The sequence below is a fragment of the Bombina bombina genome, chromosome 2 (assembly GCF_027579735.1).
Source record: "Bombina bombina isolate aBomBom1 chromosome 2, aBomBom1.pri, whole genome shotgun sequence".
NCBI lineage: Eukaryota > Metazoa > Chordata > Amphibia > Anura > Bombinatoridae > Bombina > Bombina bombina.
In genome coordinates, this window is record NC_069500.1 from 1,084,714,025 (window position 1) to 1,084,740,230 (window position 26,206).

The following is a 26,206-nucleotide window of genomic DNA, read 5'->3' on the forward strand; positions in this document are numbered from 1 at the left end:
CCATAGCTTAGAGTGTCACAGAAAATAAGACTTACTTACCCCAGGACACTCATCTACATGTTTGTAGAAAGCCAAACCAGTACTGAAACGAGAATCAGTAGAGGAAATGGTAAATATAAGAGTATATCGTCGATCTGAAAAGGGAGGTAAGAGATGAATCTCTACGACCGATAACAGAGAACCTTATGAAATAGACCCCGTAGAAGGAGATCACTGCATTCAATAGGCAATACTCTCCTCACATCCCTCTGACATTCACTGCACGCTGAGAGGAAAACCGGGCTCCAACTTGCTGCGGAGCGCATATCAACGTAGAATCTAGCACAAACTTACTTCACCACCTCCCTTGGAGGCAAAGTTTGTAAAACTGATTTGTGGGTGTGGTGAGGGGTGTATTTATAGGCATTTTAAGGTTTGGGAAACTTTGCCCCTCCTGGTAGGAATGTATATCCCATACGTCACTAGCTCATGGACTCTTGTTAATTACATGAAAGAAATTATACCTTAATGAACCCATCACCTTCCCTTATTCATAAGGTTATCTAGTCTATGAGGATAACAGCCCAACTTTGAATCCCATAGCCTCAGTGGATGCCATTTCTGAAATTAAAAAAAATAAGATTGCATTGACTCATATATCCTATTTGTTAAAATATAACATAAAATACAACAAATATGTTTACAGGGCGCTGAATGTAGTTTATATAGATGCTTATGGTGTGTCTGATGGGGCTATTGTATTTATGCTATAATTCCTGAAAGTAAATATAGTCTTGCTGCGCTGTCAGCGGCCGTGGTGGCACAGTCTGGATCTTGACTAATTTTAGCGAGGAATCTCTATAATGTAGTAAGTTCTTCTTATCCTAGAATACATTTATTTATATTGACCACTAGCATAGTTCTTATAGTCCTTCTATGAGACATGTATGATTCCAGATGAGACTTGTGTTGGCAATGTGGGGGGGGCGGTGGTTTAGTTAGCAATTTACATGACTCAGCAATATCTCTTACAGGGTACCATGTCTTGACAGAGTTGTGTTATCTTATATCATTTACATATTTGGTTATATGATATGTTTGGAAAATGTTATATATTTATTGTTTATTGTTTATATTTCTTCAACACCTTAAGAAAAATTATATTAACAAAGATAGGAAAGGTATCTCCCCTCACCCTTTCCCACCCTGTGAGTCAGAATGGGTCATATCCAATACCCCTTCTCCGTCTCCGTCCAGTAGTGACAGCTATCCCTTAGGGGAGATACAACTTAAATTCTTTCTCCATATTAGTTTAGTGGTGACAAAATCCTAGAGGGGTGATACATCTTCTTGAGTACCTTATGTTGTTGAAACTACATACACAGTTCTTACTTCTCCTTACAATGATATATATAATATTTGCCAACCCAGCCTTAAAATTTTATCTTTTGGCTCCGTCCCCCCTCACCCTTATACCATTGAGCTTACTTTGCAAACGAAGGAAAATATATCCTATAGAGGAACCTCCTACCCCACTTCTTTACACCTGTGAGCTTACTTCGTAAGCATTGGAAAATAAATCCTATAGAATTTCACCCTGGTTTTTCATGTATGTCCACACGTTCAATATCCTGTGTTATTACTATCTCAGGATGTTTTATTATTTGTATTTGAACTAGCTACTATAAAACTTTTAGTAGCCTGGCTGGCTACTATATACATTGAGAGTGTAATACAAATTGAGAATGTTATATGTAATTATGTTTAATATTACCAAGGTTCATATTAGGCGTTCTCTTAATGGATACTTTGTGGATAGAATTTTGTTGATAACGTGACATACCATCAGTGTTTTATAAATGTTTGGATACAACGAAAAGTATTGCCCTAAGTTAAACAACTCTTTTACCTAAACAAATTACCGATTACCCCCTAACAGTAAAACCTCCCACAATAAAAAAACCTAACACTAAAAAAAAAACTAAACTACCCATTGCCCCTAAAGGGGCATTTGTATGGGCATTGCCCTTAAAAGGGCATTCAGCTCTTTTACTGCCCTTAAAGGGGCAATCAGCTCTTTTCCAACCCAAAAAAACCCTAATCTAAAAGAAAAAGCCACCCCAAAAAATAAAAAAAAGCCTAAGACTAAGCCCCAAATAGGTACTCACCGTTCCTAAAGTCCGGCGGAGAAAGGCTTCTTTCAGGCGGCTCCATCATCTTCTATCTTCATCCAGAACGAAGGCGGTGCGGAGCTGTCTTCCCCAATGCGTAGATCCTCAGCGGTGGTCCTCAACGGCGGCGGCGTTCCTCGGCGGCATGGAGGCTCCTCTTCATCCGATGTCCGTCGTACACTGAAGATTGAATGCAAGGTACCGCAATCAATTTGGGGTACCTTGCATTCCTATTGGCTAAAATTTTTGAAATCAACCAATAGGATTAGAGCTACTGAAATCCTATTGGTTGTTCAAAAATGTGGGTTCAGTGTCCCTTTAATTAGGTTTATTGTGGTGTGGGGGGTTGGTGGTTTAGGAGTTAATAGGTTAATTAGGTTTATTGCGATGTGGGGCGTTGGCGGTTTAGGGGTTAATAGGTTTATTACGATGTGGGGGTTTGTCGGTTTAGTGGTTAATTAGGTTTATTGCGATGTGGGGGGTTGGCGGTTTAGGGGTTAATTAGGTTTATTGCGATGTGGGGCGTTGGTGGTTTAGGGGTTAAAAGGTTAATTAGGTTTATTGCGATGGGGGGGTTTGTCGGTTTAGGGGTTAATAGATTAATTAGGTTTATTGTGATGTTGGGTGTTTGGAGGTTAAGGGGTTAATATTTAAATTGTTATTTGCGGATTAGGGGTTAATTACTTTATTATTTTGCGATGTGGGGGTTGGTGGTTTCGGTGTTTGTTATACTTCGTGGGAGAGGTCAGTTTTGTTTTGTTATTCTTCGTGCGGGCAGTTACGTGTTTTTTTAAATTTATTTCTTGAGGGCGGTTAGGTGTTTTTTCGTTATTTCGTGTGGGTGGTTGCATGTTTTTGTAATTTTTTTTTTAAGGCTTAGGGTTTGCCTACGCTGCATCCAGGTGGATTCCGAAAATGGCTTCTTTCACCACCCTGCCATTTTCGGAATCCACCGGGATGTTGGCTGCCAACATTCTTTTGGCTGCCTTGCGCAGCCAACATTCCTTTGAGGATGCATGCGCAACTGGCGATACCGACGGACGCAATACAAACGCGATTATAGTATAGATTTTCATAATTTTAGCATTTGTTTTTTTATGTAATGTTAGGATTTTTAATTTTTTTTGTAGTGTTAGGATTTTTTAATATTGTAATTTAGGTTTTTCATTTTTATTTTTATTTTTTTAAGGTTAGGTTAATTTATAGTTTAATCTTAGTTTTTTTATCACAGGTATGTTTTTATTTATTTTAAGATAGTTATATTTTAAGTTTAATTTAAAGTTAGGTGGTGTTAGGTTTAGGGATTAATAGTTTAATTTAGTGTTATGCAATTTGGGGGGCTGGTGGTTTAGGGGTTAATAGGTTTAGTTTGGGGGGGCGGTGGTTTAGTGGTTAATATGTTTAGTTTAGTGTTGGCAATGTGGGGGAGCGGTGGTTTAGGGGTTAATATGTTTATTTAGTGTTGGCAATGTGAGGGGTTGGTGGTTTAGGGGTTAATATGTTTATTTAGTGATGGCTATGTGGGTGGGCAGTGGATTAGGGGTTAACAAGTTTAATATAGTATTTGTGATGCGGGGGATGGTGGTTAAGGGGTTAATAGGTAGTTTATGGATGTTAGTGTACTTTGTAACATTTTTGTTATGAGTTTTGTAAAACATTTTTGTTTCGCAAAATCCATAACTACTGGTCTTTGATCGCGGACTGGATCGTGGTGGTATAAGCTATAACGGTAGCGTAATAGCCGGACCACACAACCTGTAATACGGGAGACCTGAAAATTCCACATTTAAAAGCCATTTTTTGAGTGCAGATTGGAAAGTTGTGTAAAGGCTAAAATGCTAGTGGTATAGCTGTACCACAGCGACTTGTAATACGGGAGACCTGCATATTCCGCATGCAATGGCCGATTTTCCAGCAGTATAGCCGTACCGCAACACTTGTAATCTTGCCAATTACTATATTTCCTATTCAAACTCATTTTATGTATGTTTTCATGGAAAATAAGAAAATGTCTAAGTGACCCCAAACCTTTGAATGCCAGTGTGTAAGTATATATGTGTGTGTATATATATATATATATATATATATATATATATATATATATATATATATATGTGTGTGTGTGTGTGTGTGTGTGTATATATATATATATATATGTGTGTGTGTATATATATATATATATATATGTGTGTGTGTATATATATATATATATATATATATATATCTATATCTATATATATATATATACTGTATATATACAGTCGTATACAAAAGTTTGGGCACCCCTGCCAATTTCCATGATTTTCATAAATAATTGGGTGTTTGGATCAGCAATTTCATTTTGATCTATCAAATAACTGAAGGACACGGTAATATTTCAGTAGTGAAATTAGGTTTATTGGATTAACAGAAAATGTGCAATATGCATCAAAACAAAAAAATTTGGGCACCCTCGTCATTTTGTTGATTTGAATACCTGTAACTATCTAGCACTGATTAATTGGAACACACAATTGGTTTGGTGAGCCCATTAAGCCTTGAACTTCATAGACAGGTGCATCCAAGCATGAGAAAAGGTATTACAGGTGGCCAATTGCAAGTTGTTGTTCTCTTTGACTCTCCTCTAAAGAGTGGCAACATGCGGGCCTCAAAATAACTCTCAAATGACCTGAAAACAAATATTGTTCAACATTATGGTTTAGAGGAAGGCTACAAAAAGCTATCACAGAGATTTAAGTTGTCAGTGTACACTGAGAGGAACATAGTGAGGAAATGGAAGACCGCAGGTACAGTTCTTGTTAAGGCCAGAAGTAAAATATTGGAGAGGCAAAGGATGGTGAAAATGGTCAAAAACAGCCCACAGACCACCTCCAAAGATCTACAACATCATCTTGCTGCAGATGGTGTCACTGTGCATCGTTCAACAATTCAGCGTACGGGAGAGTGATGCGGAAGAAGCCTTTTCTGCACACACGCCACAAACAGAATCACTTGAGGTATGCACACACACATTTGGACAAGCCAGCTTCATTTTGGAAGAAGGTTCTGTGGACTGATGAAACAAATATTGAGTTATTTGGTCATAACAAGGGGCGTTATGCATGGCGGCAAAAGAACACAGCATTCCAAGACAAACACTTGCTAGCCACAGTAAAATTTGGTGGATGTTCCATCATGCTGTGGGGCTGTGTGGCCAGTGCCGGTACTGGGAATCTTGTTAAAGTTGAGGGAGGCATGGATTCCACTCAATATCAGCAGATACTTGAGAATAATGTTGAGGAATCAGTCACAAAGTTGAAGTTACGCCGGAGCTGGATATTTCAACAAGACAACGACCCAAAACACTGCTCAAAATCTACTCTGGCATTTATGCAGAGGAACAAGTACAATGTTCTGGAATGGCCATCCCAGTCCCCAGACCTGAATATCATTGAAAATATGTGGGGTGATTTGAAGCAGGCTGTCCCTGCTTGGCAACCATCAAACCTAACTGAACTGGAGATGTTTTGCAAGGAAGAATAGTCCAAAATACCTTCATCCAGAATCCAGACATTCATTACAGGCTATAGGAAGCGTCTAGAGGCTGTTATTTTTGCTAAAGGAGGCTCTACTAAATATTGATGCAATATTTCCATTGGGGTGCCAAAATGTATGCACCTGTCTAATTTCATTTTCATACATATTGCACATTTTCTATTAATCCAATAAACCTCATTTCACTACTGAAATATTACTGTGTCCTTCAGTTATTTGATAGATCAAAATGAAATTGCTGATCCAAACACCCAATTATTTATAAATGAAAATCATGGAAATTGTCAGGGGTGCCTAAACTTTTGCATACGACTGTGTATGTATATATATGTATATATATATATATATATATACCGTATTGTCCCGAGTATAGGCCACACTTTTTTTCCCCTAATGCAAGTTTTTAAACTAGGGATGTGGCCTATACTCGGGATGTTACACAAAACCTATAAAAATACCGCTATGCTTAGGTAAGTACGGTAAGTAAGGAGGCTCAGGAAGTATGCTTAGGTAAGTATGTTTAGGTAAGTAAGCAGGCTGAGGAAGTTAAACTACAGTTACCGTTAACTAAAGCCAGCAATAGAAACACAGCCTGCTAACATTTACCGGTACATCTACATCCACTTCCCCGGATAAACCCGTTACCTGTTGACTTGACTTTATTTGGGGGCTACAAGGAATCTCCTCTACTGACTGGAGGCTCTCTCCCATTGATATCTCCTCTTCTCCTTTCCTGTTACCTGCTAGCTGAGACGGAGCGTTGCCTGCCTAACTAAGGACACACCCCCAATAGGATTGCGGTATTGGTTCTTTATCCAAGAAACATCACAGCTCCATCCGTTGATTGGACCGAGGTGAGTGGAGGCATGGTCACATGCAGTCCAATCAACGGATGAAGCTGTTAAGTTTCTCGGATGAAGAACCAATCCCACAATCTCATTGTGGGGGGTGTCCTTAGTTAGGCAGGCAACTTTGTCTCAGCTAGCTGGTAACAAGGGAAGGAGAACAGGAGACATCAAAGAGAGCCTCCGGTCAGTAGATTGGATTCCTCATAGTCCCCAAATAAAGTCAAGTCCCCAAATAAAGTCAATTCTAAAAAAAAGAAAAAGATAGACCAGGGCATCTCAAAGTAAAGGATAAAAATCATTCTTTATTCAATGGTACCTTATAAAAACATGATAAATAAAAGGAAGGTTTTATGCGGTTTTAAAAGCGTCTTCCTTCTTTTTGTATCCTGTTTTTTTCAAGTGCCATGGAATAAATAATCGTTTTTATCTTCTACTTTGAGTTTCTTCTTTTTTTACCCTATATTGGATCCTGTGGTTATGAGGGGGCTGTGTGTGTGTGTGGGGAGGGTAAGGAGACTTACCTTACCTGTCATGGAGGGAGGGGTTCTGTGACTGAGGGAGATAGGGGGCTGAGAGGGTGAGGAGGGCTGAGGTAGTTACCTGTAATAGGGTGAGTTGTGGGCAATGTGACCAGGACCAAACACAGAGTGGTTTAAGAGGAGGCAGCCTGTGTTTCTGATGGAGCTGTGTGTGGGGGGAGGGTAATTAGACTTACCTTACCTGTCATGGAGGGAGGGGGTTTGTGACTGAGGGAGATAGGGGGCTGAGAGGGTGAGGAGGGCTGAGGTAGTTACCTGTAATAGGGTGAGTTGCGGGCACTGTGACCTGGACCAAACACAGAGTAGTTTAAGAGGAGGCAGCCTGTGGTTCTGAGGGGGATGTGTGTGCGTGGGGGGGGGGTAAGGAGACTTACATTATCTGTCATGGAGGGAGGGGGTCTGTGTGTGAGGGAGTTAGGGGGCTGAGAGGGTGAGTTAATAGGGTGAGTTGTGGGCACTGTGTGAGGTAAGGAGGCTGAGTGGGTTAAAAGGCAGCCTTAGAGGGTTAAGAGAGGGCTGTGTGTAAGGAGACTGTCAATGAAGGAGGGAGGCTAAGAGATTAAGGAGGGGTTTGTGTGTGAGGAAGATAGGGGGACTGAGAGGGGCTATGTGTGAGAATAAGCTTAGAAAAAGAGGCTGAGAGTGAAAGGAGAGACTGTTTGGGAGGGAGGGGGTGTATGAGGGAGAGGGGGCTGAAAGGGCCAGGGGGTGCATGAGGGAAAGGGGGCTGAGAGGGTGAGGAGTAAGGCTGAGAGGGTAAGGAGAGAGAAGCTGTTTGTGATTGAGGAAAAGAGGGTTAGGAGAGAGGGTTGAGAGGGTGAGGAGAGAGGGTTGAGAGGGTGAGGAAGGGTATGTGTGTGAGTGAGAGAAGAGCAAAGAGGGTAAGGAGGGGGCTGAGTGAGGGTAAGGAGGTGGGTGTAAAGAAGAGGGGGATAAAAGCCTGAGAGTTAAGGATGAGGTTATTGTTTTTTTGTACAGGAGCTAACATAAAATACGGTACTAATATAACTGATCATGTGGAGATTCGGAGTTCGACCAGCCAAGGGAAAAGGCGAAGTTATGATTCAAACTTTAAGATCAAAGTCTTAAAATACGCTGAACAAACAAGCAATAGGGAAGCTGCCAGAAAATACGACGTAGATGGTAAAAATGTACGCAGATGGAAGCTGATGCAGTAGAAACTAGAAATCTCTGCTTCTACAAGGAAATCGTTCAGAGGGCCTAAGAAAGGCAGGTATTGTGAAGTTGATGCAGGAGTACTTGCCTTTATTCAAGACCAAAGAAAAAATGGAATGCCTGTCACCCGAAAAATCATATAATTGAAGGCATTAGAAATTGCCAGTAATTTAAATATTCTCAGGCATGAATTTAAAGCAAGCCTTGGATGGTGCCGTAGATTTATGCTCAGAAATGGCCTCTTTTTAAGACGCAGGACAACACTTGCACAAAGACTACCTGTTGACTACAATGAAAAGCTGCTTGCATTCCAACGGTATGTCATAGAGCTCAGGAAAAAGCACAACTATCCATTAAGGCAAATTGGAAATGCTGACGAAACTCCAGTTTTCTTTGATATGCCAAGTAATACAACCGTGGATGAAAAAGGAGCAAAATCTAAAAAAATTACGTATAACAGCAATGTTATCTGTTATAGCTGATGGTCATACGCCGACACCTTATGTGATCCTAAAAAGGAAAACTATGTAGAAAGAAAGTCTTCCAAGAGGCTTAATTGTCAGATATCATGAAAAGGGATGGATGAGCAAGGAACTGATGAATGATTGGCTATCAGTTGTTTGGAAGAGTAGGCCTGGTGCTCTTCTTGCAAAAAAAGCAATGCGGGTATTGGATGCCTTTAAAGGACATTAAACACCTGGGGGGATATTTATCAAGCCGTCAACCTGAAATACGCTGGAATTCCGCAGCGTAATTGTGGCGAGCTTGATCCGACCTAGTTATCAAAGCCTACAGACCGGCAAATGTTGAAATCTGTGACGTAACATACGATCTGCCGGTCTCAATTCGACACAGATCAATGCTTACATCATTACAGATATTCCCAATACACATTCGGCACTATTTGACACTTTTTCAAAGTTATCAAATAGTTAACCGGTACACTCGCGGCTATTCCGGCCCAGCGTACCTGGTTTTCAATCCGCCACCCTGGATGCCGCAGATGCCCTAGGAATCAATGGGAGTCTGAAAGCAGCGAAAGCTTATGTTCGATGCTGCCAGATATCCCATTGATTTATATGGTAGAAAACCAGTAAAGTTTACACCTAACACCCTAACATAAGCCCTGAGTCTAAACACCCCTAATCTGCCGCCCCGACATCGCCGCCATCTACATAATGTTATTAACCCCTATCCCGTAGTTCCCAGTCCCTACCACAACTAAATAAAAGTATTAACCCCTATCCCGCCGCTCCCGGACCCCACCGCAACTAAATAAAAGTATTAACCCCTAAACCCCTGGCCTCCCACATCACTACCACTTATTAAACCTATTAACCCCTAAACCGCCAGCCCCCCACATCGCCATAAACTAAATTAAGCTATTAACCCCTAAACCTAACAAGCCGCGAACTTTACATTAAAATTACAACATCCCTATCTTATAATAAATTTAAACTTACCTTTAGAATTAAATTAAACTATATTAAACTAATAAATGAACCTACCCTCAACTTAATTAGGTACACCTTGCTAGTACCGGGTTGGACCCCCTTTTGCCTAAATTCTTTGTGGCATAGATTCAACAAGGTATTGGAAACCTTCCTCAGAGATTTTGGTCCATATATTGACATGATAGCATCACACAGTTGCTGCAGATTTGTCGGCTGAACATCCATGATGCAAATCTCCCATTCCACCACATCTCAAAGGTGCTCTATTGGATTGAGATCTGATGACTGTGTTCAAGAAACCAGTTTGAGATGATTTTAGCTTTGTGACATGGTGCATTATCCTGCTGGAAGTAGCCATCAGAAGATGGGTACACTGTAGTCATAAAGGAATGGACATGGTCAGCAACAATGCTCAGGTAGGCCGTGGCATTTAAACAATGCTCAATTGGTACTAAATGCTCAATTGGTACTAAGGGGGCCCAAAGTGTGCCAAGAAAATATCCCCCACACCATTACACCACCATCACCAGCCTGAACCATTGATACAAGGCAAGATAGATCCATGCTTTCATGTTGTTTATGCCAAATTCTGACAATACCATCTGAATGTTGCAGCTCAATTTGGGACTCATAAGACCAGGCAACAAGGGGTCATGATGTACAAGTGGTATATAGTCTCTGTGCTAATGGGTATAGGCTCTTATATCTAATGGACGCTTCCTCTATGCTTCCTGAGGGGGTATTTTTTAGGGAAAAAGATTTATAGAGAAAGAGCGCTAAATAAGATAATACCCCTTGGAGATTGAGAAGAAATTTTTCACGATATGTTTTAGAAAATAATGTTATTATGACTGGCGTCTATTGACTGGTTTTTACATTCAATAATATAGCTAATTGTGTGTAAAGAAGATAGATGTTATACAAATACTTTACTCATAAATATACTGATTGCTATCAAAAACAAATATATAGCTAGCAAATACACTGATTGTTAATAAATACAATCATTGTAGAAGGTTGGACAACCTTTTATGTTCTTTATGTACTTATACAAACTTCATAAGCAATGCTTTTCCTTTTAAAATTTAAAACTAAAATGTCATTATAGTTCAGACATCAACTTCAAGCTAAGAAGCTAAAAAAGTAAAACAGGGAACAAATCTAAAATAATGGTAAAATGCAATATTTGTCTTAAGTGAGACATTCATAGAGGATTCATATTTAAAAGGTCAATCTTAAAAGTTCATCTTAAAAGTTTATCTTAAGAGTTCATGTGGAGAAGAACATATATATATGTGTAGTAATGATCTAGCTTCAGCCTTTGGTATAGCAATAGCGGTTTTGCTGCTAAAAGCCTGTATTTACTGAGATACAATAAGCAGGTATATTAATCTGACGTTATATTCCACTGGGTCCTAGAATAGGAACGTTCTGAACTCCTCAATGTAGTGTTGAAAGTAATTTGCAGGCTTCAAATCCACCCCAGGTCCTGGTGCTTTCCATTTCTCGTATCCGTTTCAGGGGGTCCGTACTCCCGGTGGAGTTATGAAACGATACCACTGATTTCTTCCTTTGTGGGTAAAAAACTTTTTTTGTTCCTTAATCTGTCAGTTTTCTTGTAGGGCTCTTTGCTGCCCATGGTAATAGAATAGTAGATGGTATTGGTCTTCCAATTGTGCAAACACCGGTTCTGGAGCGTTTGCAGCGTGTCCGTAATTACCAATCTTATTGTTTGCTGTATGTATGCCACAGAAGAGCCGTAGAGCAAGAGCAGCAACATCCGGGGCATCTACTCCCATAGGAAGGCGGAGAAAAAGAAACCCGAGAGACGGACACGCTGCAAACCTCTAAAACTAAGTTTGAGAAACAGGCAGATGAAATGCTAAACACATTCAAAGACAGAGGATATTCAAAAAGAAATCTGTCTGCTGCCAGAAAGGGGGCCAGAAATACTGAAAGAGACACACTTCTCTATCCAAAAAAAAAGAGAGAATAGCACTGAGATAAGATTGGTTACTCAATATAACTGCCACTGGAATCAAATTTGGGGGATTCTGAACAAACATTGGGACCTCCTTAGCAGTGAAGAGAGTATTTGTGAACAGGTAGGGAACCATCCTTTGCTTACGGCTAGAAGAGCACCAAACTTAAGGGTCAAGCTAGTAAGAAACAACTATAAAACCAAACCTCCTCTTAAAACTGGCTATCTAACCATAAAGTAGTGTCACATGTGAATTCATGTTGAAAACCAAGACCTTTAAAGGTTGGAAAGGCAGAACTTTTAAACTTAGGTATTTTTTCAACTGTAACTCAGAGGGGGAGGTATATCTCTTGTCCTGTTCTTGTCCCTGCCTCTACGTAGGTAAAACAAAGAGTTTTCAAGGACAGGATAAAAGAACATCAAGTTGATATTAAGAATAAATGTAAAACTAGCAGTGTGGCAACTAGCTGTCCCATATCTATGGAGATGGAGATTGTCACAAAGAGAATATCACCGTCTACAGGCGTTACATTGATAATCTACTTCTAATTTTGGAAAGGGGGATACACAGTCTGTGGAGAGCTTTATACAGTATCTGAACAACAATGAAGTAGGTTTACATTTTACTTTTGAGCAACAAAATGTATCTATTAATTATTTAGATCTCACACTTACTGGTTGGGATGATGGACAGATAAGAGTGATTTATACAGAAAAACCATCACTAAGAATACCCCTTCTCCATGCCAAAAGTTGTCACCCTAAGCATGTACCATTTGCGGTTGCAAAGGGTCAACTAATTAGGATGAAACGAAACTGCACTGAGGAGACTGCTTATAAGAGACAATGTCTAGACATGAGAAAGAGACTACAGTCAAGAGGATATTCTAAAGGTGTTTTAGATAGGGCACAAACTCAGGTGGACCGAATAGATATAATTTCCTTATTCAAATATTCTAAAAAGATAGGACTTACCAAGACCAGATGACTTTTGTAACAGAATACAGTGAGGAATTTAGTGCTATCTGTAACATAGTAAAGAAACATTTTCGCCTGCTAGCAGCAGACGATAAGCTCATTGATAGTGTAGAGAGAGGTTTACACTGCTCATACAGAAAGAGCAGAACTATAGGCAATTACCTATCCCCCACACCATTACACCACCATTACCAGCCTGAACCATTGATACAAGGCAAGATAGATCCATGCTTTCATGTTGTTTATGCCAAATTCTGAAAATACCATCTGAATGTTGCAGCTCAAATTGGGACTCATAAGACCAGGCAACAAGGGGTCATGATGTACAAGTGGTATATAGTCTCTGTGCTAATGGGTATAGGCTCTTATATCTAATGGACGCTTCCTCTATGCTTCCTGAGGGGGTATTTTTTAGGGAAAAAGATTTATAGAGAAAGAGCGCTAAATAAGATAATACCCCTTGGAGATTGAGAAGAAATTTTTCGTGTGACACGATATGTTTTAGAAAATAATGTTATTATGACTGGCGTCTATTGACTGGTTTTTACATTCAATAATATAGCTAATTGTGTGTAAAGAAGATAGATGTTATACAAATACTTTACTCATAAATATACTGATTGCTATCAAAAACAAATATATAGCTAGCAAATACACTGATTGTTAATAAATACAATCATTGTAGAAGGTTGGACAACCTTTTATGTTCTTTATGTACTTATACAAAAGTTCATCTTAAAAGTTTATCTTAAGAGTTCATGTGGAGAAGAACATATATATGTGTAGTAATGATCTAGATTCAGCCTTTGGTATAGCAATAGCGGTTTTGCTGCTAAAAGCCTGTATTTACTGAGATACAATAAGCAGGTATATTAATCTGACGTTATATTCCACTGGGTCCTAGAATAGGAACGTTCTGAACTCCTCAATGTAGTGTTGAAAGTAATTTGCAGACTTTTTAAAACACTCTCCTCCAGGGGTTATCCTTCCAGTAGTTTTACCCTTTTAGTGGGTTTGCAGATGTATGCCTTTGTTGCGACATCTGCAGGCTTCAAATCCACCCCAGGTCCTGGTGCTTTCCATTTCTCGTATCCGTTTCAGGGGGTCCGTACTCCCGGTGGAGTTATGAAACGATACCACTGATTTCTTCCTTTGCGGGTAAAAAACTTTTTTTGTTCCTTAATCTGTCAGTTTTCTTGTAGGGCTCTTTGCTGCCCATGGTAATAGAATAGTAGATGGTATTGGTCTTCCACTTGTGCAGACACCGGTTCTGGAGCGTTTGCAGCGCGTCCGTAATTACCAATCTTATTGTTTGCTGTATGTATTCCACAGAAGAGCCGTAGAGCAAGAGCAGCAACATCCGGGGAAGGCGGAGAAAAAGAAACCCGAGAGACGGACACGCTGCAAACCTCTAAAACTGAGTTTGAGAAACAGGCAGATAAAATGCTAAACACATTCAGAGACAGAGGATATTCAAAAAGAAATCTGTCTGCTGCCAGAAAGGGGGCCAGAAACACTGAAAGAGACACACTTCTCTATCCAAAAAAAGAGAGAGAATAGCACTGAGATAAGATTGGTTACTCAATATAACTGCCACTGGAATCAAATTTGGGGGATTCTGAACAAACATTGGGACCTCCTTAGCAGTGAAGAGAGTATTTGTGAACAGATAGGGAACCATCCTTTGCGTACGGCTAGAAGAGCACCAAACTTAAGGGTCAAGCTAGTAAGAAGCAACTATAAAACCAAACCTCCTCTTAAAATGGGCTATCTAACCATAAAGTAGTGGGTAATTACCCCTGTGGTAGCTGTGTCACATGTGAATTCATGTTGAAAACCAAGACCTTTAAAGGTTGGAAAGGCAGAACTTTTAAAGTTAGGTATTTTTTCAACTGTAACTCAGAGGGGGAGGTATATCTCTTGTCCTGTTCTTGTCCCTGCCTCTACGTAGGTAAAACAAAGAAAGTTTTCAAGGACAGGATAAAAGAACATCGAGTTGATATTAAGAATAAATGTAAAACTAGCAGTGTGGCAAGACACTAGCAGTGTGGCTTTGTCTTGCAAGTACCCCTGACTGTTTGAGGTTTACTGGCATAGACAGAGGTATAACAAATAGAGAGGGGGGACCACCAATCAGATTGAGATCGCTGTTCCGATCAGCCAATAGAATGCGATCTCAATCTGATTGGCTGATTCAATCAGCCAATCAGATTTTTCCTACCTTAATTCCGATTGGCTGATAGAATCCTATCAGCCAATCGGAATTGAAGGGACGCCATCTTGGATGACGTCCCTTAAAGGAGCCTTCATTCGTCGGTAGTCCGTCGGGGAAGAAGGATGTTCCGCGTCGGCGGGATGAAGATGGATCCTGAAGAAAGAAGATTGAAGACCCCGCTTGGAAGATGACATCGCCCGGATAGAAGACTTCTTCAGCGCCGCTTGGAAGATGACATCGCCCGGATGGAAGACTTCTTCAGCGCCGCTTGGAGGATCACTTCATCGGATGGAAGATTTCTTCAGCGCCCCTTGAAGGATCACTTCTGCCGCTCCGGATCTCCTCTTCAGTTCCATCGGTGGCTCGGCTGAGTGAAGACGACTCAAGGTAGGATGATCTTCAGGGGATTAGTGTTAGGTTATTTTAAGGGGGGTTTGGGTTAGATTAGGGGTATGTGGGTGGTGGGTTTTAATGTGGGGGGGTTGTATTTTTCTTTTACAGGCAAAAGAGCAGTTTTCTTTGGGGCATGCCCCACAAAAGGCCCTTTTAAGGGCTGGTAAGGTAAAAGAGCTTTGAACTTTTTTAATGTAGAATAGGGTAGGGAATTTTTTTTATTTTGGGGGGCTTTGTTATTTTATTAGGGGGCTTAGATTAGGTGTAATTAGCTTAAAATTGTTGTAATATTTTTTAAATGTTTGTAACCTATTTTTTTATTTTTTGTAACTTAGCTTTTTTTTTTTTGGTACTTTAGTTAGTTTATGTAATTGTATTTAATTGTAGTTATTTGTATTTAATTTATTTAATTAATTTAATGATAGTGTAGTATTAGGTTTAATTGTAACTTAGGTTAGGATTTATTTTACAGGTAATTTTGTATTTCTTTTAGCTAGGTAGTTATTAAATAGTTAATAACTATTTAATAACTATTCTAACTAGCTAAAATAAATACAAAGTTACCTGTAAAATAAATATAAATCCTAAAATAGCTACAATGTAATTATTAATTACATTGTAGCTATCTTAGGGTTTATTTTACAGGTAAGTATTTAGTTTTAAATAGGAATAATTTATTAAAGTATAGTGTAGTGTTAGGTGTAATTGTAACTTAGGTTAGTTTTTATTTGACAGGTAAATTTCTCTTTATTTTAGCTAGGTAAGCTATTAAATAGTTAATAACTATTTAATAGCTATTGTACTTAGTTAAAATAAATTGAAAGATGCCTGTAAAATAAAAATAAATCCTAAGATAGCTACAATATAATTATTATTTATATTGTAGCTATATTAGGGTTTATTTTAAAGGTAAGTATTTAGTTTTAAATAGGATTCATTTAGTTAATAATATAAATATTATTTAGATTTATTTAATTAATATTTAAGTTAGAGGGGTGTTAGGCTTAGTGTTAGACTTAGGTTTAGAGGTTAATAATTTTATTACAGTGGCGGCGGTGTAGGGGGGGCAGGATAGGGGTTAATAAATATATTATAGGTGGCGACGGTGTAGGGGGGGCAGATTAGGGGTTAATAACTTTATTATAGAGGGCGGCGGTATAGGGGGGGCAGGATAGGGGTTACTAGGTATAATGTAGGTTGCGGCGGTGTCCGGGAGCGGCGGTTTAGGGGTTAATATGTATAATGTAGCTTGCAGTGGGCTCCGGGAGCGGCGGTTTAGGGGGAAAACACTTTATTTAGTTGAGGCGGTGTAGGGGGACAGATTAGGGGTGTTTAGACTCGGGGTACATGTTAGGGTGTTAGGTGTAGACGTTTCCCATAGGAATCAATGGGATGTCTGGCAGCAGCGAACTTGTACTTTCGCTATGGTCAGACTCCCATTGATTCCTATGGGATCCGCTGCCTCCAGGGCGGCGGATTGAAAACCAGGTACGCTGGGCCGGAAAAGTGCCGAGCGTACCTGCTAGTCATTTGATAACTAGCAAAAGTAGTCAGATTGTGCCGCACTTGTGTGCCGAACATCTGGAGTGACGTAAGAATCGATCTGTGTCGGACTGAGTCCGGCGGATCGAAGCTTACGTCACAAAATTCTACTTTTGCCGGTCTCTAGCCTTTGATAACTAAGGCGAATCAGCCTCGCCACAAATACGCTGCGGAATTCCAGCGTATTTGAGGTTGACGGCTTGATAACTAGAGGCCTATATATCTTCCACCACCTTCCAAAAGAACACAAGTCACTCGAAAATGTACAAGGCCGTCCAAAAGTGAGTGGGATAGGCTCTATGTTCGAACATCTGAATGGTTAGATGCCATATTGCACCCCTTTGTAATCTCCTTACAGAGCTACCTAAAGGCTACAAAAGATCTCATTATTTTGATAGAAACTGTACGTTGGGACAAAAATAACATCTGGCTGATAGTGGATGTAGTGGCATTGTACTTGTCAATCCCACATGAACAGGGTCTAGCAGCTATATCTTTATTTCTAAGGAATTTTTCTAACTTTTCCACAGATTTTGTGTAATATGTGTTGAGTGTGACCAGGTTCCTTCTCACCCATTAAATTTTTTAGATTTAATGATGGATTCTATCTCCCGAGATGTGGGACAGAGATGGGGGCAAAATTTGCCCCCTCCTACGCGAACCTGTACATGGGTTGGTGGGAGCTGTCCCATATCTATGGAGATGGAAATTGTCACAAAGAGAATATCACCGTCTACAGGCGTTACATTGATAATCTGCTTCTAATTTTGGAAAGGGGGATACACAGTCTGTGGAGAGCTTTATACAATATCTGAACAACAATGAAGTAGGTTCACATTTTACTTTTGAGCAACAAAATGTATGTATTAATTATTTAGATCTCACACTTACTGGTTGGGATAATGGACAGATAAGAGTGATTTATACAGAAAAACCATCACCAAGAATACCCTTCTCCATGCCAAAAGTTGTCACCCTAAGCATGTACCATTTGCGGTTGCAAAGGGTCAACTAATTAGGATGAAACGAAACTGCACTGAGGAGACTGCTTATAAGAGACAATGTCTAGACATGAGAAAGAGACTACAGTCAAGAGGATATGCTAAAGGTGTTTTAGATAGGGCACAAACTCAGGTGGACCGAATAGATATAATTTCCTTATTCAAATATTCTAAAAAGATAGGACTTACCAAGACCAGATGACTTTTGTAACAGAATACAGTGAGGAATTTAGTGCTATCTGTAACATAGTAAAGAAACATTTTCGCCTGCTAGCAGCAGACGATAAGCTCATTGATAGTGTAGAGAGAGGTTTACACTGCTCATACAGAAAGAGCAGAACTATAGGCAATTACCTATCGCCTTCAGAATTGCCAATTTTATCACAGCCTTCTGAAAGCTCCTGGCTCAGACATAGGGGGATGTACAAGTGTGGGAAAGCAAGATGTAGACCATGTGAATTCTGTATTTTTTCCAATAAATTTCACTCAGAAGTTACAGGAGAGGAATTTAGTATTTCCTCTTGCCTCAATTGTACATCCTCCTATGTCATATATGTAGTAACATGCACCCAATGCCATCTACAGTATGTAGGTCTTACTACTACTGATGTAAACACCAGGATTAGGAACCACCTGTCCACCATTAAAATTGGTGATGCCACCACACCATTGGTAAAACATTTTAAATATGTCCACAACAAGAGTAGCGACACATTGAGGTGGCAAGCCATAGAATGGATTAAAACTCCCTCTAGAGGAGGAAACAGAGATAAGGCCCTAGGTAAACGAGAAATGTAGGGCTCAATTCTGAGTATGATTTGATTCATTATTGGAAATAGTCAAACATTTATATATATATATATATATTTCTTTTGTCAACATCTGGCCTTTTGATTTCTCAACCTTTTCTGTACACTCCCCCTATCTTACAACTTACTCAAGCTTTGTACAATTATTTACTCTCCCACTATATGAGAATTTCAACTTATTCAAATATTGTAGATGTGTTGGCCTGAGATGCATAACATTGAAGCAGTCAATATGACACTTCATGTCTTTAGTCTTATGTCATTTTGTATCATTCAGGTTACGCTCACTTTGTATATGCATATAATAATTTTCTAAGATAATTTTCATTTCTGTATTTGGATACATTTTTGGTTAGAAGGGAGCGTTCTGGAGGAAGTTCCTTTAAGTCTATGCTTTCATCAATGCACATATACTTATCAAGATCAAGTTAGCTTTCCAATTTCAAAATTGCAAAGGCATGGTCACTCCCAGAAATGATAGCTGTTTTGGCTCAGAACTGGCCTGTAGAGAAGTTTTTTGTCTTTTGAGCACTTTGACAAGTAAAAGCTTTTGATTAAATCTTAAAAAAGGTAAACACCCCTTTTTCTTCAAGGGACATGATACACAAATGTTGACACACTTGAAAGTGATGCAGCATAGCTGTAAAAAGCTGACTAGAAAATATCACCTGAAAATCTCTATTTAAAAACGGAAGATATTTTACCTCAAAATTTCCTTAGTAGACAAACCTAACTATAAAGGGACTTTAAGCAACCAATCAGGATGCTAGTCCCAGGACTTGCAAGGGAGAATGCATATGGCATGTGCAGGCACATTCATGTTATTTCCCTCCTCAGATTAAGGAATCTTACTATGAAATCTTGTGTGATTCAGTGAAATCTCATGAGATTACAGTAAAGTGTGACCCATCATAGATCTGACAGTAGCTTAAGGATAACTATTCACAAAGCTTGTGAGCTGAAGAAGCTGATTGGCTGTTTTTTTGTTTGTTTTTTTCTCAACATGCAGCTGACAGTAGCTGAAGGATAACTACTTACTTACTCTTGTGAGTTTGAGAAATTTTAAGGTAAAATATCTTCCTTTTTTACATGTTCATGTGAAATTTATTGTTGGCATTTTAGTTATGTTGAGTCATTATCTCCCTTTAACATTTTTAGGCAAAAACATAATTTTGTCCTGTAAATGTTGCTCTTTCATATACATCTGGTGCTGAGTTTAACAATGTTTTAACCACTTTGCAAGGGTAATATGCAAGCAACTGTGCAATAATAAAATACTCTATAGTGTTTTCATTTTTCACCATTTAAAACATTTTATTTGCTGTTGTACCGCTATGTCCTTTTAATTAACTTAATGATCCAGTATACAATAAAAGCAAAGTAAGAGCATCACGCTGCAATCATTGCCAAAATGTAAAATGAAACCAAAACAAAACTCTGACAATAATTTGTAATTACATACAAATAGTATGAAGTGATTGGACATGGCATACAGAGTTGCTGAAAGACCATGGGAAGCTATCCTCTCCTGTAATTTTAGCATGCAATTACTTGACATATGGACTGAGCATAGAGAAAATGAATGAGTTATCGCAATGGGAAGCATGCAATGACAAGTAAACTCAGGGTCTGACATACAGACATAGTAATGCTGAAGGAAAGGGCTGTAAAGCCTGGGATCTGACCTTTGGTCTCATGAGGGCATGGGTTGGACAAAGGAGTTACAGGTGCAGGGATCTGACATAGGTTGGACAGAGGATATAATGGGGCAGGGATCTGATCTGTGGTCTAATGAAGGCATGGTTTGGACAGAGGAGTTACAGGTCCAGAGATCAGTTCTAAGGTCTGATTAGGGCATGGGTTGGACAGAGGAATTACAAGGTCAGGGATCTGATTTGTGGTCTGATAATGGCATTGGTTGGACAGAGAAGTTACAGGGGCAGGGATCTGATTTGTGGTCTGATAATGGCATTGGTTGGACAGAGAAGTTACAGGGGCAGGGATCTGATCTGTGGTCTCATGAGGGCATAGGTTGCACAGAGGAGATAAGGCGGCAGGGATCTGATCTGTGGTCTAATGAAGGCATGGTTTAGACCAGGGGTGTCCAAACTTTGCTCTCCAGAGGTTTTGGAACTACATCTAGCTGAGCATCATGGGAAATGTAGTTCCAAAACCTCTGGAGAGCAAAGTTTGGACACCCCTGGTTTAGACAGAGGAGTTAGAGTTCCAGAGATCAGTTCTAAGGCTTAATTAGGGCATGGGTTGGACAGAGGAATTACAGGGGCAGGGATTTGATTTGTGGTCTGATGAAGGCATGTGTTGAACAGAGGAGTTACAGAGCCTGGGGTCTGAAGTCTGATGTGGACATAGGTTGGAATGAGGAGTTACAGGGGCAGGGATCTGATCTGTGGTCTGATAAAGGCATTTGTTGGACACAGGAGTTACAGAGGCAGGGATCTGACATGTGGTCTGATAAAGACGTGGGTTGAACAGAGGAGTTACAGGGATGGGATCTGATCTGTGGTCTGATAAAGGCATAGGATGGACAGAGGAGTTACTGGGGCAGAGATCTGATCTGTGATCTGATAAAGACATGGGTTGGAAAGAGTAGTTACAGCACCATGGAGCTCATTTGTATTTAATACTAGTCATATAAATGAAAGACAATACTTATGCAAAAATATATATATATTTTAATGTTCTGACTAACATTTACAATTGGACTCTTACTTCTCATTTTGTAATAGGTTTAAAATATATATATTTGTATTTTATTTATTTATTTTTCTTTATTTTTTTGCTACATATTGCAGACTTACAATGAATATCTCTATACTTTCTAATTTAACAGCAATTCTTAATAAAAAAAACACATTTAAACTTAAGAACTAATAATCCTCTTCTGTTGTTTCTAAGGCAAACAGCTGGTTTACGTACTTACCCAGTGTGAGAGATTTATGGGTTGAGCAAAACACTATTGCCACTGTGTCCGCTGGGGTAAAGACATTTTTGCTGCTAAAGAGAAGGTATATAAATAAAGTTATATATTCACCACATGTTTTTTTTTATTTAAACTGTATTAATAAAAATATTCTTATAAATCTTAATTTTCTCAATTTTTAAGGGGTGTTATTTTTGTTTTTGGATACTGATGGCTTGTATCTGTGAATTATTTTCAAAAAATTATGACCAGCAATAAATGATAATAATAAAATAATAAAAGCAACTCTCTTTCCCATAGGGAAAATAAACACATGAATAGATCTGTACTGTTGGCAATAATCTCACATCTCCTCTGTCTTCAATGATCAGACTAAATCGGATGTTTTAAAAGCACAAACAGAAGGAGAACTAAATATCTTCTTTATATTATAAAACGTTGTGGTGGGGTATTATAGAAACACATTCTGTGCAGCAAGCATACAAGTTAATAAACAGATTTTATTTGTATACATAATAAGATTATCTATGCAGATGATGGTTTTCAGAAACACTCATCTCCCTCTCTTTTTGAGCTATTAAAGTGCCAAGGAGTGATAGAACAGAGAATATTTGCACACCAACACATTTTTAAAACATTAAATGTTTCCTAATATATTTACAAAATAAAATGAAATACCAAAAATATAAAAAACAATATAGAAAATATAAACTTTAATATATATATATTTTTAATCTATTTTCAAGTGGACCATATCTTGCAAAATGCTTAAAGGCAGTATGCATTAATTTTCATTTAACTACATGTAATAGACACTACTGTAAATAATAATATGCACGGATACTCATAAAAATCCAGTGTAAAACCTTTTAAAAACTTACTTAGAAGCTCCCAATTTAAAACTGTTAATTAGATAAGCCTGGGACACCTACTGAAAGGAGCTGATAGCAGAACCTCCCCTGTATATGAAAAGACCCAATATACAAACAGAACAATCTGAAGTCTGCATACATCAGTATACATCTAAAACTCTGGGGCTTGGTTAGGAGTCTAAAATTCAGCACAATGTTATTTAAAAATAAGCAAAACTATAATTTTTTACAAAAACACACCCAGATGGGCAACATAAATGGATCATCTACAAAAACATTTATGCAAAGACAAAGCTAGTGTATAATGTCCCTTTAAAAAGATGTGAAAGTCAAAATGAAACTTTAATGATTGAACTAGAACATGCAATTTTAAAAGATTTTTCAACTTACTTCTAATATAAAACTGACTTTGTTCTATTGCTGAAAAGCATACCTAGGTGGGCTCAGAAGCAGCAGTGTACTATTAGGAGCTAGTAGGTGATTAGAGGTTACGTACATATAGGTTTGCCAGATGTCCTCCACAAAAGTACCGGACACCAAACAAATAAATGGGGGGAGGGGTGAAATTGAGTGGATTTTTTATATATATATAATGCAATAATGAGCACTCTCCCCTTAATGGCAACTGGCAGGGTGCCAGCGGTTAAATATATCAAGTAGGAGAAGGCACTCACTGGTCTTTTCGAATGTACTTTATTTCAAAAGCATGACGTTTCGGGGGGACACTGAGGAAGGGGAGTGTGTCCCCGAAACGTGACGCTTTTGAAATAAAGTACACTTGAAAAGACCAGTAAGTGCCTTCTCCTACTTGATATATTTATATACACATGGTTTGTATAGATGGTGTTTCTAACAGCGCTTTCAAGAGAGATTCCACATGTGCATATATGGGTACAAAGAGATAAATATATCCCCAATGAGTACAATTATGTTATCAGTAATAACAGACGATGTAATAAATGGCTCACCTGCAAAATTACAGGAAACAGTGATCAACGGTGTAGAATCCTTTAAATAGATGAGGTATTAAATAGTTAACTTAATAACTTTTAACCAAGAGAGGAGTTTCGCAAAAACAGTCAAACAGGGGACTGTATTTGGTGTTGTAGGACCCCCCTTGACCTAAATCCACTCCATATAATTGGATGGAGGGACTCTCCAGATTATTATGAGCTGATAAATAGTATTTAGTAAAAAAATTAAAAAGTGAAAAAATAGAGATATAAATATTAAAATGTAATGATGTTTAATGAAATTTAATAAAAGTATGTTAAAAATATGTTAAAAATGGTGAATGGTAAAATTCAAATAATGCTAGTATTAATACCAAAAGATACAAAAACGGACAAGGAACAATGTGATATTTGAAAAAAACGGACTAAGATCAATGTGATGATTACCAGTTCCTGTGTGGAGGAGCAATATGTGTAAAGCGCTACAAGATTAATCAGTACACTATCGGCTAGATTTGGAGTTTGGCGGTAAAAGGGCTGTTAACGCTCCGCGGGTTTTTTTCTGGCCGCACCATAAATTTAACTCTGGTATCGAGAGTTCAAACAAATGCTGCGTTAGGCTCCAAAAAAGGAGCGTAGAGCATTTTTACCGCAAATACAACTCTCGATACCAGAGTTGCTTACGGACGCGGCCGGCCTCAAAAACGTGCTCGTGCACGATTCTCCCATAGGAAACAATGGGGCTGTTTGAGCTGAAAAAAAACCTAACACCTGCAAAAAAGCAGCGTTCAGCTCCTAACGCAGCCCCATTGTTTCCTATGGGGAAACACTTCCTACGTCTGCACCTAACACTCTAACATGTACCCCGAGTCTAAACACCCCTAGCCTTACACTTATTAACCCCTAATCTGCCGCCCCCGCTATCGCTGACCCCTGCATTACACTTTTAACCCCTAATCTGCCGCTCCGTAAACCGCCGCCACCTACGTTATCCCTATGTACCCCTAATCTGCTGCCCTAACATCGCCGACCCCTATATTATATTTATTAACCCCTAATCTGCCCCCCTCAACGTCGCCGACACCTGCCTACACTTATTAACCCCTAATCTGCCGACCGGACCTGAGCGCTACTATAATAAAGTTATTAACCCCTAATCCGCCTCACTAACCCTATCATAAATAGTATTAACCCCTAATCTGCCCTCCCTAACATCGCCGACACCTACCTTCAATTATTAACCCCTAATCTGCCAACCGGAGCTCACCGCTATTCTAATAAATGTATTAACCCCTAAAGCTAAGTCTAACCCTAACACTAACACCCCCCTAAGTTAAATATAATTTTTATCTAACGAAATAAATTAACTCTTATTAAATAAATGATTCCTATTTAAAGCTAAATACTTACCTGTAAAATAAATCCTAATATAGCTACAATATAAATTACATTTATATTATAGCTATTTTAGGATTAATATTTATTTTACAGGTAACTTTGTATTTATTTTAACCAGGTACAATAGCTATTAAATAGTTAAGAACTATTTAATAGTTACCTAGTTAAAATAATTACAAATTTACCTGTAAAATAAATCCTAACCTAAGTTATAATTAAACCTAACACTACCCTATCAATAAAATAATTAAATAAACTACCTACAATTACCTACAATTAACCTAACACTACACTATCAATAAATTAATTAAACACAATTGCTACAAATAAATACAATTAAATAAACTATCTAAAGTACAAAAAATAAAAAAGAACTAAGTTACAGAAAATAAAAAAATATTTACAAACATAAGAAAAATATTACAACAATTTTAAACTAATTACACCTACTCTAAGCCCCCTAATAAAATAACAAAGACCCCCAAAATAAAAAATTCCCTACCCTATTCTAAAATACAAAAATTACATGCTCTTTTACCTTACCAGCCCTGAACAGGGCCCTTTGCGGGGCATGCCCCAAGATTTTCAGCTCTTTTGCCTGTAAAAAAAAACATACAATACCCCCCCCCCAACATTACAACCCACCACCCACATACCCCTAATCTAACCCAAACCCCCCTTAAATAAACCTAACACTAAGCCCCTGATGATCTTCCTACCTTGTCTTCACCATGCCAGGTTCACCGATCCGTCCTGGCTCCAAGATCTTCATCCAACCCAAGCGGGGGTTGGCGATCCATAATCCGGTGCTCCAAAGTCTTCCTCCTATCCGGCAAGAAGAGGACATCCGGACCGGCAAACATCTTCTCCAAGCCGCATCTTCTATCTTCTTCCATCCGATGACGACCGGCTCCATCTTGAAGACCTCCAGCGCGGATCCATCCTCTTCTTCCGACGACTAGACGACGAATGACGGTTCCTTTAAGGGACGTCATCCAAGATGGCGTCCCTCGAATTCCGATTGGCTGATAGGATTCTATCAGCCAATCGGAATTAAGGTAGGAATTTTCTGATTGGCTGATGGAATCAGCCAATCAGAATCAAGTTCAATCCGATTGGCTGATCCAATCAGCCAATCAGATTGAGCTCGCATTGTATTGACTGATCGGAACAGCCAATAGAATGCGAGCTCAATCTGATTGGCTGATTGGATCAGCCAATCGGATTGAACTTGATTCTGATTGGCTGATTCCATCAGCCAATCAGAAAATTCCTACCTTAATTCCGATTGGCTGATAGAATCCTATCAGCCAATCGGAATTCGAGGGACGCCATCTTGGATGACGTCCCTTAAAGGAACCGTCATTCGTCGTCTAGTCGTCGGAAGAAGAGGATGGATCCGCGCTGGAGGTCTTCAAGATG

General features: G+C 39.0%; 1 protein-coding gene across 2 annotated transcripts in view; it reads right to left on the reverse strand.

Annotated features, from left to right (window-relative positions):
- The window catches only part of SLC10A7 (solute carrier family 10 member 7), a 712,691-nt gene that overhangs the window by 83,057 nt on the left and 603,428 nt on the right, over positions 1 to 26,206 (reverse strand). The window contains exon 10 of one of the 2 annotated variants that reach the window (XM_053703716.1): positions 21,562 to 21,632. In XM_053703716.1, coding sequence (XP_053559691.1) covers positions 21,562 to 21,632 — 71 coding nt within the window. Of the gene's footprint in view, positions 1 to 21,561; positions 21,636 to 26,206 lie in introns of both variants that reach the window. The other variant, XM_053703715.1, reaches the window with a different exon arrangement.